General features: G+C 41.5%; 1 protein-coding gene and 2 long non-coding RNA genes across 4 annotated transcripts in view; 2 read left to right on the forward strand and 1 right to left on the reverse strand.

Moving 5' to 3' along the window:
• LOC143896595 (uncharacterized) overlaps window positions 1-269 on the forward strand; it is a 1,078-nt gene extending 809 nt beyond the window's left edge. The window contains exon 2 of the long non-coding RNA XR_013256696.1: window positions 105-269. This is a non-coding gene — a long non-coding RNA (uncharacterized LOC143896595). The remainder of the gene's footprint in view (window positions 1-104) is intronic.
• Window positions 270-318: 49 nt separating this feature from the next.
• On the reverse strand, window positions 319-1,486 carry LOC143896594 (uncharacterized). 2 transcript variants are annotated; one of them, XM_077404547.1, is made up of 3 exons: window positions 1,279-1,486; window positions 901-1,084; window positions 319-706 (listed from the first exon to the last, which is right to left on the reverse strand). In XM_077404547.1, exons 1-3 carry the CDS (start codon window positions 1,427-1,429, stop codon window positions 688-690), a joined length of 354 nt encoding a protein of 117 aa, XP_077260673.1. In that variant the 5' UTR covers window positions 1,430-1,486; the 3' UTR covers window positions 319-687. The 2 variants fall into 2 exon arrangements, with proteins under 2 accessions (XP_077260673.1, XP_077260674.1); XM_077404548.1 differs by having other exon boundaries at window positions 891-1,084.
• An 11,175-nt stretch (window positions 1,487-12,661) lies between these two features.
• The window catches only part of LOC143896632 (uncharacterized), a 62,849-nt gene continuing 58,010 nt past the window's right edge, over window positions 12,662-17,500 (forward strand). Inside the window, exon 1 of the long non-coding RNA XR_013256717.1 lies at window positions 12,662-13,466. This is a non-coding gene — a long non-coding RNA (uncharacterized LOC143896632). The remainder of the gene's footprint in view (window positions 13,467-17,500) is intronic.

A 17,500-nucleotide genomic window follows, 5' to 3' on the forward strand; every position in this document is an offset into this window, starting at 1 on the left:
GTGTATCACTTGAGTAATAATTTTTTGGAAATAAAAATAATACTGCTTAGGTTTTTTCGAGATTTTTGGAGATACAAAGATTACGTCCACCACTTGTTACTTAGGTTTTTTCGAGGTATAATACTACTACTTTGTTTTTTTTTTTAGGTGAAGATACCACTGTTTAGGTTTTTTCGAGATTTTTCAAGATACAAAGATTTCGTCTACCACTTGTTACTTAGATTTTTTTAAGGTATAATACTACCACTGTTTTTTTTTCGAGGTAACAACATATACACTACTATGCGTGTACTTGGCGCCTTTCTTTACCTTTTTTTTAAAAAAGGTAATTTTGTACAGATATCACGCCTTTTTGTAGTATTACGCATTGTATAAACAGTATGTACAAGGTGTTATTTCGAGGTATAATACTACCACTTTGTTTTTTTCGAGGTAACAACATAATACATATGTACTACTATGCGTGTACTTGGCGCATTTTTTTACCTTTTTTTTGAAATAATATCAACAACTTGTTCTCACCGTTCTCTGGATAGAATTGTAACACTGCTCTTGCGCTTCTTGACAGACATGCATACAACGTTGATAAGAAACGATATAAACGTCTTGTAGGATTGTGCAAAGTTTTGCTTGCATAGCACAACCACAAGCGCAGAAATACTGACAGCCCCATCAAACGTACCAGCTTTAAATGGCAATCCTTGACCTAAAAAATAAAATAATGTATTAATATGATATTATGGCTACGGTCAACGTGACACTACAAATGCTTCGAAGCATTCCTTTTCTCTTTTCTTTCAATAAAGAAAGAAGGAGAAGAAGAACGCTCCAGAGCATTTGTATCACGTTGACCGTAGCCTATATATCAAGATATATATAATATCAACAACCTGTTCTCACCGTTCTCTGGATAGAATTGTAACACTGCTCTTGCGCTTCTTGACAGACATGCATACAACGTTGATAAGAAACGATATAAACGTCTTGTAGGATTGTGCAAAGTTTTGCTTGCATAGCACAACCACAAGCGCAGAAATACTGATAGCCCCATCAAACGTACCAGCTTTAAATGGCAATCCTTGACCTAAAAAATAAAATAATGTATTAATATGATATTATGGCTATGGTCAACGTGACACTACAAATGCTTCGAAGCATTCCTCTTCTCTTTTCTTTCAATGAAGAAAAAAGGAGAAGAAGAACGCTCCAGAGCATTTGTATCATGTTGACCGTAGCCTATATATCAAGATATATATAATATCAACAACCTGTTCTCACCGTTCTCTGGATAGAATTGTAACACTGCTCTTGCGCTTCTTGACAGACATGCATACAACGTTGATAAGAAACGATATAAACGTCTTGTAGGATTGTGCAAAGTATTGCTTGCATAGCACAACCACAAGCGCAGAAATACTGACAGCCCCATCAAACGTACCAGCTTTAAATGGCAATCCTTGACCTAAAAAATAAAATAATGTATTAATATGATATTATGGCTACGGTCAACGTGACACTACAAATGCTTCGAAGCATTCCTCTTCTTTTTTCTTTCAATGAAGAAAGAAGGAGAGGAAGAACGCTCCAAAGCATTTGTATCACGTTGACCGTAGCCTATATATCATTCATCGCACAAAATTTTTTAATTGCAAATCGGAAACGTACCTCGAGTTGAGCTCTTCTGCGATCAACGAAGTCGGGATCGAACGTGTCAGTCGTCACTTTCTGCTTTCTGCCAAGCGTAGAGAACCTTCTTTTCCGGCAGCGATAGTAGATGGGTGCGTTCAGCCGATACTCCGCTAGCCTAGCAATCGTGAGCAGTCGCTCGTTTCCTCTCCTTTTAATCCATTGGGTCAAAGGAGAGGAAACGAGCGAAAACGAGCGACTACTCACGATTGCTAGGCTAGCGAAGTATCGGCTGAACGCACCCAATGTAGGGATACGAAATCTTTAGATAAGCACGAAGCAATTCAATTCAGTATATCGCCAGCACGATTACGGTGTTACTGCCGTTTCGCGTACGCGCGTATGCGCGCGTTGTCGCACCTTACCTCGCGACGCGTAATAAAGAGTCACACGATCGGTCTCGCTCCGCGCGTACTACCGTGTCTCTCGATCGATCGAGATAGGTTAACTGATCAGATGATGAACTGACTGACAGGATAGCGCTCTAAACGAACGCACTGTCTGCACTGCACTGCACTGCGACACTAACGCCGCTAGCCGCCAGTGTCGAAAAAGTGAAAGTGACGTTCTCTGTTTGTTACATGTATGTTATAAAGAAAAGCGGTTGACGGAGACGACGTATCTTAAAAATAAATTTTCGCATTTGGACTTTGCGTCGCAATATCTCCGCTCGTAGGGCACGTAGCGGAATATTATGAGAGAAACCCCCCCCTAATTGGACCCCAAGCTATCGATCAAGCCTACTTAGAACTTGATCCGTTCACTCGTTATCGAGATCTCAACATCTCGGGTACTCGCAACCCGTCGCGTCGCGTAAAAGAGTCACGGTCGGTCTCGCTCCGCGTGTACTTGGCGCGAGACACTACCGTGTCTCTTGACCTTGAATTTGATGGCCACGTGTTCCAAGTTGCCGATGACGAGGTCCACATAGTGCGCTTCGTAGTTTTCGGTGTCTACATGTATTAATACCTCGAATTCGATATCTACGTGTCCTACATTGGGTGCGTTCAGCCGATACTTTGCTAGCCTAGCAATCGTGAGCAGTCGCTCGTTTTCGCTCGTTTCCTCTTTTTTGACTTACTGGATTAAAAAGAAAAAAAACGAGCAAAAACGAGCAACTGCTCACGATTGCTAGGCTAGCGGAGTATCGGCTGAACGCACCCATTCAGATTTAAAGTTATTAATACACCTAGACACCAAAAACTATGAAGCGCGATATCTGGACCTCGTCATCGGCAACCTGGGACACGTGGACACCGAAAACTACGGAGCGCACTATGTGGACCTTGTCATCGGCAACCTGGGATACCTAGACATCGAATTCAACGTACGATTACACCTGGACACCGAAAACTATGAAGCGCATTATCTGGATCCCGTCATCGGCAACCTGGGACTCGTGGACATCGAATTCAAGATATTAATACACGTAGACACCAAAAACTACGGAGCGCACTATGTGGACCTCGTCATCGGCAACCTGGGACACGTAGACATCGAATTCAACGTATTATTACACCTGGACACCGAAATCTATGAAGCGCATTATCTGGATCCCGTCATCGGCAACCTGAGACACGTGGACATCGAATTCAAGATATTAATACACGTAGACACCAAAAACTATGGAGCGCACTGTGTGGACCTCGTCATCGGCAACCTGGGACACGTAGACATCGCATTCAACGTATTATTACACCTGGACACCGAAAACTACGAAGCGCACTGTGTGGACCTCGTCATCGGCAACCTGGGACACGTGGACATCAAATTCAAGGTATTAATACACGTAGACACCGAAAACTACGGAGCGCACTATGTGGACCTCGTCATCGGCAACCTGGGACACGTAAACATCGCATTCAACATATTATTACACCTGGACACCGAAAACTACGAAGCGCACTGTGTGGACCTCGTCATCGGCAACCTGGGACACGTGGACATCGAATTCAACGTATTATTACACCTGGACACCGAAAACTATGAAGCGCACTGTGTGGACCTCGTCATCGGCAACCTGGGACACGTGGACATCGAATTCAAGGTATTAATACACGTAGACACCGAAAACTACGGAGCGCACTATGTGGACCTCGTCATCGGCAACCTGGGACACGTAGACATCGCATTCAACATATTATTACACCTGGACACCGAAAACTACGAAGCGCACTGTGTGGACCTCGTCATCGGCAACCTGGGACACGTGGACATCGAATTCAACGTATTATTACACCTGGACACCAAAAACTATGAAGCGCACTGTGTGGACCTCGTCATCGGCAACCTGGGACACGTGGACATCGAATTCAAGGTATTAATACACGTAGACACCGAAAACTACGGAGCGCACTATGTGGACCTCGTCATCGGCAACCTGGGACACCTAGACATCGAATTCAACGTACGATTACACCTGGACACCGAAAACTACGAAGCGCACTGTGTGGACCTCGTCATCGGCAACCTGAGACACGTGGACATCGAATTCAAGATATTAATACACGTAGACACCAAAAACTACGGAGCGCACTGTGTGGACCTCGTCATCGGCAACCTGGGACACGTAGACATCGCATTCAACGTATTATTACACCTGGACACCGAAAACTACGAAGCGCACTGTGTGGACCTCGTCATCGGCAACCTGGGACACGTGGACATCGAATTCAAGGTATTAATACACGTAGACACCGAAAACTACGGAGCGCACTATGTGGACCTCGTCATCGGCAACCTGGGACACGTAGACATCGCATTCAACATATTATTACACCTGGACACCGAAAACTACGAAGCGCACTGTGTGGACCTCGTCATCGGCAACCTGGGACACGTGGACATCGAATTCAACGTATTATTACACCTGGACACCGAAATCTATGAAGCGCATTATCTGGATCCCGTCATCGGCAACCTGGGACACGTGGACATCGAATTCAAGATATTAATACACGTAGACACCAAAAACTACGGAGCGCACTATGTGGACCTCGTCATCGGCAACCTGGGACACGTAGACATCGAATTCAACGTATTATTACACCTGGACACCGAAAACTATAAAGCGCACTATCTGGAGACCTTGTCATCGGCAACCTGGGATACATAGACATCAAATTCAAGCTTGATTCATAAGAATCGACTTAAAAATTCCCTAGCGGCATTTCTGCCAAGCATAGAGAACCTACTTTTCCGTTGACTCAATATTTATTATATATATACCTAATTTTTACTTAAATAGAAATCTTCCTCCTGACCGATAAGTTTATCGACCTAATTTTGAAATACGCGCGCGATATCGAAACTGGCGATACCTGCGCCGCCAGCGTCGAAAAAGTGAAAGTGACGTTTCTCTGATGACGTCATAATAGATCGCAGCGTTAGGAGACGTATCTTAAAAATAAATTTTCACATTTGGACTTTGCGTCGCAATATCTCCTCTCGTAGGGCACGTAGTGGAATATTATGAGAGAAACCCCCCCCTAATTGGACCCCAAGCTATCGATCAAGCCTACTTAGAACTTGATCCGTTCACTCGTTATCGAGATCTCAACATCTCGGGTACTCGCAACTCGTCGCGTCGCGTAAAAGAGTCACGGTCGGTCTCGCTCCGCGTGTACTTGGCGCGAGACACTACCGTGTCTCTTGATTCGGCCTGTGAGGTTCCAAAAAAATGGAAACGCCACGACATCGACATTAGTTTCTATTTTCTCGCAAAAAGCGGGATTGTAGATAACGCACTGTGTGTGTGCTCTTCAATTAAACGGCGGCATATAACAACGGCATCGAATACATCCGGGAAAACTTTTATCCGCACTAGAGTTGCGTGGGAACGTTTTGAAGGAAGAGAAAGAGAGAGAGAGAGAGAGAGAGAGAGAGAGAGAGAGAGAGAGAGAGAGAGAGAGAGAAAGCGTACATTTATTATTCAGCGCCCTGAGATACAATCCCCTCAGGCGCACCAAAAGGAATACAAGAATACATATGAAAAAATTATTGTGACATAATAGTATCATAACAACAATACAACACAAGACCCCAGATTGGAATATGGCCTGCGCAAAAAAAAACGTGCGTTCGACACGAAAACAACTAGAGCGGTCCCGTGACTGACTCAATCCCAGACGTCCGCAGGAGATATTTATGAAATTTATCTTTAAAACTACTCTTTGATTGAGCAGCCCGAATATCAGGCGGAAGGTCAGAGAGAGAGAGAGAGAGAGAGAGAGAGAGAGAGAGAGAGAGAGAGAGAGAGAGGAGAGAGAGAGAGAGAGAGAGAGAGAGAGAGAGAGAGAGAGAGAGAGAGAGAGAGAGAAAGAGAGAGAGAGAGAGAGAGAGAGAGAGAGAGAGAGAGAGAGAGAGAGAGAGAGAGAATAAAAAAATGTGCAAATTAGAGACTTGCACATTGCTTTCTCACAATTTTTTTCACTTATAAAGCTTCCTCTATCAGAAAGCCAATTTATTATATGCTAATAATTTTGCTAATTCTTTTTTGTTATATAACACCTTTACAGAAAATAGATAATAAATAAATAAACTTAATTTAAATGAATATTTGACATTTTCTCAATATAATAAATATAATATTGTTTAATATATTGAGATTAATATTAGTCGGGGTAAACCCCATTTACGATATTACAAAATATTTATAAAAAATTCCAAAATTAAAAAACTTTTAAATTCAAAATTTCATAAAGAACAAACCTTTTCACCAATTTTCATCAAAATCAAAACCAATCATTCTTCAATAATATTCTATTTATTTAAAAAAATTTAGCCCATTATATCTCAAAATTTACGGAAGTTAGAATTCTCACAGATATTTTTTGAAAAATTAAAACTACCTTAAAATCTAAAACACTATATAAATTTTTATAAAAATGACAATAAATAAAAGTGTTGTTTTAATTTACTTGTGTGCCAAAATGCAACGTACGCTGTAGCTCAAGCAGTTCGTGAGTTATAAACGTTTGAAATTTCGGGGAATCTGTACAAACATACACATACACACATACAGACATATACACACATACGGGACAGTTAAAAAATATGATTTTTCAACGTTTAATACATTCTAAACATATTGGTATAAAAAAACTGAAAAAAAATTTATCACGAAAATAAAGCTTGCTCTATGAGAAAGCAAAATAGAGAAATATTTCGCATTGACGTTCACGCGCAAATGCGTGATGACGTCAAAATGAAACTTTGGCGTCGTCTTCATCCCTCGATTAATTACGGCCTTACTAAGGATGTCAAAAACACAATCGTTCCTTTTGAAAATGCGACGGGACGTATCGGAAATAATTTATCTTCCTTCTCTATCACTCATTCCTTCTCGTTCGTCGGCGTGATGTTTTACGAAGTAACGCTCGTCGTATATCTGTCTCTACCGCTGCTGCACATATTTATATCGTCGCAAACGTCTTTAACCTTTATCCGGACAGCCTATTTCCCAAACTTGAACGCGTTGGTGTTGCCTCTTTTCCAGAACGGTGGTACCGCGAAAAGATATTGCACATACGTCGACATATTTTCCTACCACAAAATTGTAGAAATATCGATATATGTGAGATATGTTTATGTGGCTATTTTCTGTTTTACGAAGATTACTCTGCGAAAGAAAGTTGTTTTGTGCAACATACCTACTCTAATAAATATGTAATCTTAACAAATATATCTAACAATAAGAAGAATACAGAAGAATACAAAAATTTTTAATATTTTGAAAAATTTTAGAACTTTTTTTTGTACACTTGCGATCTTTTACGTTTTTCATGCTCGTTATTCTTAAATTCTAAACCAATTTTCTCCATCATATAGCAATGATATAGTATAATATATTGTAACATTCGCAGATTCTTTAATGTAGAATCTATGTTACATGAATAAAATCTACATTTATATACACGTATAATTTTTTATCAATATACACAATTTTATGAATTATACTCATCCAGAAATTTGACAGAATAAAAAGCAATATTTCTATTTTTCGATTTTTTTTAGCGATATATCGCCCCGCGTGCACGCTGCGGAATCGACGAAAGCCGCAGAAAGATTTTAAACGTAAACACTCGACGGAAAGTTTGGACGCGGGCAGTCCCGCCCGCGCTCCTCAATTAATTACCGAGCGGGGAAATCGAAAATGCAGGAAGCCAAATCGTTTGCTCGGCTTCATCTGTCAAACGTTCCGAAAAGTTTTATTATCAAGACCGTAGTTAATGCAGTTTAAACCTCGCTCGCTCCACACCGGGGGGTGGCCGCAAAAGTTTCACCATCAAGCTAACTATTACAAGCTAGAAAACGAGATCCTCCGAGGAGCCGTTCGCGGCTCTTAGATAGGAGAGCGCGGGACAGGAGAGACGGGAATAGAGCGCCGTCGTTGTTGATTCCTTTACTTAGGAGGAGGACTTTTATCACACCCGCGACGACTCGAATCGCGAACAATTATATATTAAAGTCCCCGTTTACGGACGCGCAATTTGCGCGAATAAAAGAGAGAGATAGAGAGAGAGAGAGAGAGAGAGAGAGAGAGAGAGAGAGAGAGAGAGAGAGAGAGAGAGAGAGAGAGAGAGAGAGAGAGAGAGAGAGAGAGAGAGAGAGAGAGAGAGAGAGAGAGAGAGAGAGAGAGAAAGAGAAGGAGAGGGAGAGGGAGAGGGAAAGGGAGAGGGGAGGGAAAAGGGGAGGGGAGGAAGTAAAAGGGAAAGGGGGAGAGAGAGAGAGAGAGAGAGAGAGATTGATTGATTGATTGATTGATATATTTATATGCCCGAGCATAAGCTAAAGGGCAAGAACAGTAAACAAACTACAAAAAAATATAAGCATTACTTCCGCATACATCACTAAGTGAGTAACATAATGATACTTAAAATTAACTTAAAAATAAAAAAAAAAACTTAAAATAAAACTAAAACTAAAACTAACCCTAATACTGAACCCAGCAAGTACGACCCGACCTGTACACGAACTAACACTCAAATTCAGAAGAGAACAGATGAGCACGAAGAAGACTTTTAAAGATTGAAAACGAAGACGCCGATGTAATTTGAACAGGAAGAGCATGCCAAAAATAGATGGACGAAAGATGGAAGGAGTTCCTGTAGGTAGTTGTTCTATGTAAGGGAATATGGAAAACATGAGAAGAAGTGGTCAGTCTGTCAGATCTTCTTAGTAGTGGATCAAGTGGGGTGAAAAGTTCACGTAAATACACAGGCGAATTCATGTAAACAATACGATACATTTGACACCCGATAAAATACAGTCTTCTGTTCTCCACTGAAAGCCATCCGAGGCGACGTCGAAACGGCGTTATATGCTCATCACGCCGCAAGTTGTAGATGAATCTGACACAACAGTTAACCAGTCTCTGCAATTTACTATTCAAATCACCACTCAGGCCATGATAAACCAAACAGCAATAATCAATATGGGGTAGAACCAGAGTCATAACAAGCTTGATCCTCAACTCAGTGGAGAGAGAATTCTGGTTAAATCTTAACTTGTATAAAGCACCATGGACCTTCTGCGAGACAAATAAGATATGTTTTCTCCAAGATAGATCAGACTCGAAAAAGACTCCCAAGTTCTTCACCTCACTCACATATGGTAAGGGTATCTGATTAACCATTATCGGTGGAAGAAGATTGAGATCTATATTGCCAACATTGGCCCTGCTGCCAAATATAATCACCTTAGACTTAGCAGGATTCAGATTAAGACCATTCTCCTTTGCATAATTAAAGATGGCATTAGCATCCTGAGAGATTAACTTAAGATTGTGAAGTAGATCGGAGAGTAGACTTAGGCGATATATCTGGATATCATCAGCAAAGATCATATGCTCAGAGTAGTTCAAGACTTTACCAATATCGTTGATGTAGAGGGAGAACAATGGAGGACCAAGTACAGATCCCTGAGGCACACCGCTAAGCATCAACAACCAAGCCGAAAGACATCCCGCATCATCCACTACAGACTGAGAACGGCCTGTAAGATATGAATATAACCATAAAAGAACTGAGTCTGAGAATCCTAAGATCTTGAGTTTAATAAGAAGTCGAAGATGCGGGACCGTATCAAACGCCTTACTGAAATCAAAGAGAATCATGATCACGAGAAGGCCATTGTCGATTGCCTTCTTAATATCATCACAAATACGCAGAAGCGCAGACTGGGTGTTGTGGCCCGAGCGATACGCAGACTGTCTAGGGTTCATAAGATTATATTTGGTTAAATAATCTGAAATCTGTGAAGCTACAATTCTTTCTAATAATTTAGATAGTTCTGGCAGATTGGCTATCGGTCTGGTATCAGACGGGGACAAAGGGATACGTATCTTAGACAGAGGGCGGATAAGCGCTCGCTTCCACTGGGATGGAAACGAAGAAGTCTCTAATGAGCGATTGAATAAAGCTGTTAGACACGATGATATAATAGGCCAAGCCATATGAAGAATATAAAGTGGTATGCCATCAGACCCTGATGAATAAGAATGACGAGGTTGCTCAGAAATAAGCCGAAGGACAATGTCAGGTGTTATAGCAGAGAATACAAACTCAGGATAATGTGAGGGACGAGTAACCGAATTAATAGCAGAGATAAAGTCATCATATGAGCTGGGTGACTGAGTTTCAGAAACTGATACATAAAATAAGTTTAATTGATCAGGAGTGAAAAAGTGAAGTGGAGAAGCCAAAGTAGATTTGACAAGACCAAGTAAAGCAAGTTCTCTCCAAAGTTTCGCGGGGTCTGCGATGTTTTTAAGAATGTCAAAGAGAGAGAGAGAGAGAGAGAGAGAGAGAGAGAGAGAGAGAGAGAGAGAGAGAGAGAGAGAAGGGAATTTGCGCTTTGTAGATTTGCTAAAAACCGGGCTCCGTCTCTTGGTTATATGCGTTTAGTGACGGTTCCGATAGAACGGAAGATTATTTTCCGTTCGTCGCTTGAGTCAAGGAAGCCGGATATACCGCGGTTCTTATCTATACGATATTTGTGTCGCCGATGCGCGCTCCTAAATCAATATCGCATTATCAGAGAGGCGAATATTATATATTGAATAGGTAATATCACGGTACGTCAATCAAATTACGTGTGAATCGCACTACGCGAGCCAATCGAGCGGAGAACTGCATGGCAGTCGAAATTATTGCGTCGCCGCCCACGGATTTATCGAAATTTGTTGCACCGGCTGCGCTTTATTAATTTCGTTTTCGATGTCGAAGCGTGCCGGCTTGGCGAGTGTGGAATTATACGCTTCCTTGTTCAACCTTTTTTTTGCGCGCGCTTTGTGAATCGCGCTGGTTATTTCTATTAAAATCATGATGGAAATGAAAATCAAACAGGCGAAAAGCTAAAACCGGATATAAATTTACGTAGGCAATTAATAACTACCTACGCAAGTTTTTCCCAGCAAATTGTTGTTCTAGTGATAATTGTATTGTAATTAATAGCAATATCTGACTTTTAAAGCAAAATTGTTTTATCTCGGCTGCAAGCTCTGCTCAAAAGAAGATCGAAACTAAAGCAAGATATTGGTTCACGTTTTTCTACTGTTTGAAATTCTAGTAATATCATTTATTATGCCCGTTCTAGACTGGAGAATGATCCTACTCTCGGCTCATCCAAGTAGTAGTGTAGACGGGTAAAAATCTATAGCTTATGTATAGTTTATGTCACGTACACTATAGCACACTATAGAAAGGAGAATGAGCCGAGAGTAAGATCATCCTCCAGTCTAGAACGGGCATTAAAGAAAAGCTCATTTAAAATATCAATTGTAATTAATTGTAAGAGTTTTAATTGTCCTACTTGCGCGCTGAATAATTAACGCGATTATGAGATTTTTTGCTACATCTACACGGTGTCAGCTCAAGAAAAGTAAATATAAAAATTTGCTTACGAACAAGTCAGTCTAGATATCTATGTAACGTAAACGAGTATAGCAGGCGGACAAAAATACGCAAAGATTGCCATCGCATCAGCTGTCAGGAGTAACGTGTCAAGCCAACTCAACTTAATCATTAATTAAATAAGCTTAGCGTTTAGCGCGCGTGAACTTAGCGGCAACTTTACTCAATAAATTAGAGTCTGTGTTCCAGATACGAGGCGTGAAGTTTCTGCTTCGCGCGAGACATTCTCAACGAATAGTTACTTCGTCAAAGACGATAAGTAGATTTATGATTGGGCGAAGGCCGCGCGCTCGTAAATAACAAGAACCGTGTGACGACGCGCAAACTAGACTAGTAACACACAATGCGTCTAGTCGTCGTTCAGCGGGCGTCTGTCGGAGCACGCCAAAAATTGCCAACCTCGTGTCCGAGCATCGTCGATATGGTTATACCCCTATCTATTCCCTCGCCGGCGAGAATGTTAGAGCGACCGAATACGCGATGAACCCGACCACTTCTCTTCTAGGTCCACTCGATTTTTATTTCTGCCATCGTCGTCGTCGTCGTCGGTCCTCGTCGACGTGCACGCACCCTTGAGCGGCGATTTATCGCACGCGTGTTTACCTCCGAAGCCGCCCAACACTCACACTAATACACCCGCACGCCTCCGCGCTCAAGCGCGTGTCTGTGCACGCCGCACGCCCGTGTCGCCAACACCGCGCTCTCACGTGTGGACACGCGGCGCACGCACATATCCACCCACTCAACCACCCATCCGTGCACGCTTCCACGATTTTCGAGTGGTGGCACGTACATACATACACACACATATATATATATATGTATATGTATATAATATAATATATATATATTTGTGTGTGTGTGTGTGTGTGTGTGTGTGTGTGTGTGTGTGTGTGTGTGTGTGTGTGTGTGTGTGTGTGTATGTGTGTGTGTCATATATACGAGGCAACGCTGAGATACGGCGAGGGTGGATTTTCTGCGGGCATGCGTACAACTCGCGGCAGTAGGGTGGAAATCGCGGAGGTTCGAGGGTACGAACGAGGGTGACACCCTGCAGTCTGACGCGGGACTTCGACCCCCGTGCTTCGACGGGGATGAGAAGTGGCGATCTCTCTCTCTCTCTCGGTCTCTCTCGGGCCCGCAAACCAGAGAACGACCGCGAGCGGAATTCGGTGCGCGAGTTTCACGACGGAAATTCAGAAGGATAGACCGAAACGCGCGGATGTCTTGGTTGCACTCTTCCCGCATTTTCCCGTTGGAATAATTACGGTCGATTAGGATGCACTCGATAAGAACACTTCGACAAGGAAGACGAACCTCTGTGACCAAATAATTTTATTTCCGCGGTAAAAGCTAGAAAGCTTACGTGCGTAATGCGATTTTCTCTCGCGCGGTGAGAATAGTCTGCGAATTGAAACTTCGGCAGGTGAAATTTCGCGGTTTTATTTCCCTTTCCTCGTTTTACGATCCTTCCGAATTATCGCGGTTTCGCGAGGAAAATGCTAAGTAAAGAAAATAAAAGGCAAGGCAACGCGCGAAAGAATCATCGTATTTCTTTCTGTTCGATCGCGCGAGGTGTACGCAAAATTTCATTTCGGTGGAAAAGCGCATCGGAGCGGACAGGCCTGTCGATCGCGCATCGACACACACGCATCGGGACATACCGTCGAAATATAAATTGGAGTTGATCTCGGGGAAAGTGGTCATCGCGTTTATCGCGAGTGTTGTCGTTAATTAACATGGGAAAATGGAAGCAAGGGGGGAAGGCAGGAGACCGATACAGGAATGTCGCGAAAGGAGGAGCCGGCGGCGGCGAAGACGACGGCGGCGATAGGAGGGGGCGGGGGGAAGGCAAAGTCAGTCACGGTAAGTCGATTACTTCGTGGTCGATGATCAAACGTCGCTTTCATTAGCCACGGTCTCGGTTGCTGCGGTTAAACACTCCCGACACTCGCCCGAGACCAACTTTGAATCAAAGATTCCATTACACGGCAGAATTAAACGCTCGTTGACGCGCGAGTTCGCTTTTTTTTTATCCTTCACTTATCTCGTAACGCTCCGCGAGCGGATATAAACGTGTCTCGGTATTTCATAACGTGCAGATTAGTTGATGCCGCGTCATGCCGAAAGACGAAGGTCAGATTGAATGACGTTTTTACTAAAACGTCAAATAAAAAGTTCTCTTTTATTTATTTATTATTTTATTATTATTTTTTTTGGTAAAGAGAGAAACTGGCGATATGGGATACGAACAAATTGATACGAAATCCGCTGTCGTCGCAACTGTAAATTAACTTTCCTCGTGTTGCGATTGCGTTTTGCATTTGACGCGCAATATTTCGCCGGAAACACCGCAAGAATCGTGCGCGTGATCGGTCACGGAAGTGTTCCGAATGTAGAATCATGGACTTTAAAGCGTCGAAAGAAACGTTTTGTTTCGTTTCGCGCTATTGATTTAACGCGTAACTTCGCGCAGTTTCCAAAGATCGCGACTAAAATCGCTCGATTATCCGTCATCCCGAATACTTGGGCAAATATAACGGCGCGGCGGCGACGGTGAAATTTCCGCGGGGAAGAATCCGGTCGACTCTCCGACGTTCGCCGTCGGCGTCGAGGCGACTCGTATCGACTTTCACCACTGGGAGAAAGAAAGCGCATCCTTTCTTTATCTGCAACTTCCTCCATCTCCCTCGCCGGCACTTTATTCGGAATCAAAGCCTTCTATTCGACGATTGCGAACACTCGGAGCGGGGTGTAACTTTACGTCTCACCGAGCTTTCACCGTGCGCCCGTTAGAGAGTCCCAAACGTAATTTCGGTCGTCTTACGGCGGCGGCACGAACTATATCTCGATCCGTATTACGTAACGACTCTTAATGCGCTGGAACTTGCGACTAACGCGTAGGATTCCGGCGAGGATTTATGGAAGCTGGAACTTCAGGCTAATTTGTGACGTTACGTGCGAGTACGAGTTACGTGCTCGCCTGAGAATCTTGATTCGCGCGTCCAGATTGTTCTTTTTACCCGTAGAGATATAAATTAAACGAAATTTATGGCAAAATAATTACTGTCTTATAAAGGTCGAAATGATAACAAAATGCGGAAATACGCGGTAACGCAAAAATGTGGGATAGCTCCATGTAACACTGGACACATTCGTATAACTTTCACGTGACTCTGTGCGTGGAGCAATATAAATTCAAAGAAAAATTTATTGTGTGCGCGGGGGATATAAAAAGATACGTTTTTTATAGCCGCGTACATTTCATTTCCTCGCAACGAAATGTTTATTTATTTAAAAATATCTCTTGTATTTTTGATATAAATAACGAAAGTCAACGTATCACGTTTTCAAGGAAAGTGAAAATAAATGAAAGTATATATATCTTATATAAGTCGGGATGTATTTTTAAATATTAGTCAGATTTAAACAGAGATAATTAATAAATTAATTATTTTTTACATTAAATTAGAAAAATTCTATTGATATTATATTACATACACACATAATATTAAAATATACTTATATATAGGTATTATATTATATTATATCCTATAATATAATACATAATACATATTATAAAAATGATATACATCCGTTCGTAATTGTAACAAACGTAAAAATATACTTCTTTTACCAAACACGCGAGAGATGTTGTATAATAACTTCTAATGCAATTCCACGTCCAACTAACACGAACCGAACTTCGCAGCGGGCGATAGTTTGGCGAAATTTGTGACTGTTACGAGGTTGTACAAGCCGCTCGGTCAAAAGCTTAATTCGATTCTCGCGGCTCGAAGAACCTGTTCTTTGCGAGATGCGCTCTTCCCCTTCACCCCTGCCCTCCCATCGATCGTTTCGCCGAGAGAACGTCTTCGTCGGCTCTTTGTCGTTGTCTCGTCCATCTCCGAGGAGCGGCGAAACGCTTGCGGAAGCGCTTTCTCGCGCCATCGAATTTCAAGGAGTACGATTTACGACAGTAATTCCGATCGCTCCGTGCGCGCCGCGTAATAACTTCGCATCACGACGTAATATCAGCAGGTGAACAGTTTTATCTTGAGATTTGTAAAACCGTTGTCAACTATCTATTTGCGCGAACATATCTTACGATCGCAATTGCATTTTATCGTGCACCAAATATCCTACATCTCTCTTTATCCTTTCTCTTCTCCTTAGTTGCTAGCAACTTGAGAAAGATATTTAAAAAGGATTTGTCCACTAAATCCTTTCTAAATATCATCCACTGAAAAATAATTCGATAAAAGTAGAACATCTCGTATATTATATTTCCTTAATATACAGTCTTAAGCTATTCCTTTTTTGCATCTTACGCGACTTAAATTTCTCGAAGTAATTTTTTTTCCGATTTATGCAATTCTCATTATGTGTGAAACGATGCATCCCACGATTAATTGTGCGTTAACGTTTCATAGCCGATTCCACGAAGTTTCTTGCCAAGGATTTGGTATCGCAACCTTTCGATCTGCCTAGCGAAGTAGCTGGGGGGATGCGACTTTACGCCTCAACGGCTTACCAACCCCCAAAAATCGTCAAGCACAATTTCACTTGATGAAAGTCACCGCTAAACGCGTGACAAGAGGTAATTTTTAACGTGAGCGAGCCATTATAAAACGAGCGATTTTGTTCCGTAACGTAAAATCCCCCGCGTGAGGAATACAGGGATACTATTTCGTTGGTTGTTCGTGCCAAACTAGAAAGACACTTTGACCGTTGTTTAATGTACAAGATGATAAAATAATGTTAAAAATGTTTTTAAAAGACGTCAAGTATAAATTAAGATGCAAATTAAAATATTAAATGTTATAGGTATATCGAATGTTCAGAAGTTGGATTTATTTTTTATCAAAAGTTTATGTTTGCAATAATTTATTAATAAAAGCGGATATAACGCAGTCTCATAAAACAATTTCATAAAAATATATTACCGTGTAGTATATTTATGAGTTCGTGTAATTTTTTCTTTTTTTACCGTTAATATAAACGGAATGTTGCTACTTGAAAAATAACTACATTCCTTTAGCGTAAAGTGTTATCTATCATAATAAATTTCTGCCAATACAAAGAATAAGAGTAAAAAGAAGAAGAGTAAAAAAACGATATCATTTCTACATGAATTACAAGTCTGACAAAGACATAAAACTATCACTGTCGACTAACGATTTCGCAAGAAATATGGCTCTTTAGCATATGTATCGTATATTCGTAGGATGATAAAAAAGTATTTGATGTCGTAAAAGTGAAGTTAGAACGTTAAACACAATCGTCCACGAGGCAGTTGCCATCCACTTCACTCCGCTACAAATTTGGTTAGTTCACCGCAAAATAGTTAAATTCCTCGTTTAAAAGTCTCTCGTGCACATTTCCTTGCTGTTTGGCTGTTGAGCAAAGGGTTGTTATCGTACCCTCTCGATCTACCCTTGCAAAACTAGCTGCGGATGTAACTTCGCGCTTCATCGAACTTCCCTCCAAAGGGCGCGAGTCCCCGACGTAATTTTAGTCGGAAACGACCACGTCTTAATATACGTATTATATAGTGACTTTTAACGCTGGCGAAACGTACAACCACGAGAGAAAGTTTTAGTCAATATGTAAAGTGCCACCGGTACAGGAAACTACGATCTGTATAACTAAGAAGTTAAATTGAACTACGTCATACAGTATGTTATAGGAAGACTTGTTTGTTCTTCGACTTTCGGACTCGACACTTTAATTAATTTTTAATAAAAAACGTTTTAGATTCATACAAGTCTGATTGAATAAATGCAATCTAGATTAGTTATTATAAACTCGCGTCGTTAATTAGAAATTATCTGATATTATCTAATTAGAATATATCTGATATTTGTATAAAGTATGATTGATAATCACTTTTGCATTCC

Source organism: Temnothorax americanus, unplaced genomic scaffold, assembly GCF_048541705.1.
Source record: "Temnothorax americanus isolate GAGA-0224 unplaced genomic scaffold, ASM4854170v1 Scaffold19, whole genome shotgun sequence".
In the NCBI taxonomy this organism is placed as follows: domain Eukaryota; kingdom Metazoa; phylum Arthropoda; class Insecta; order Hymenoptera; family Formicidae; genus Temnothorax; species Temnothorax americanus.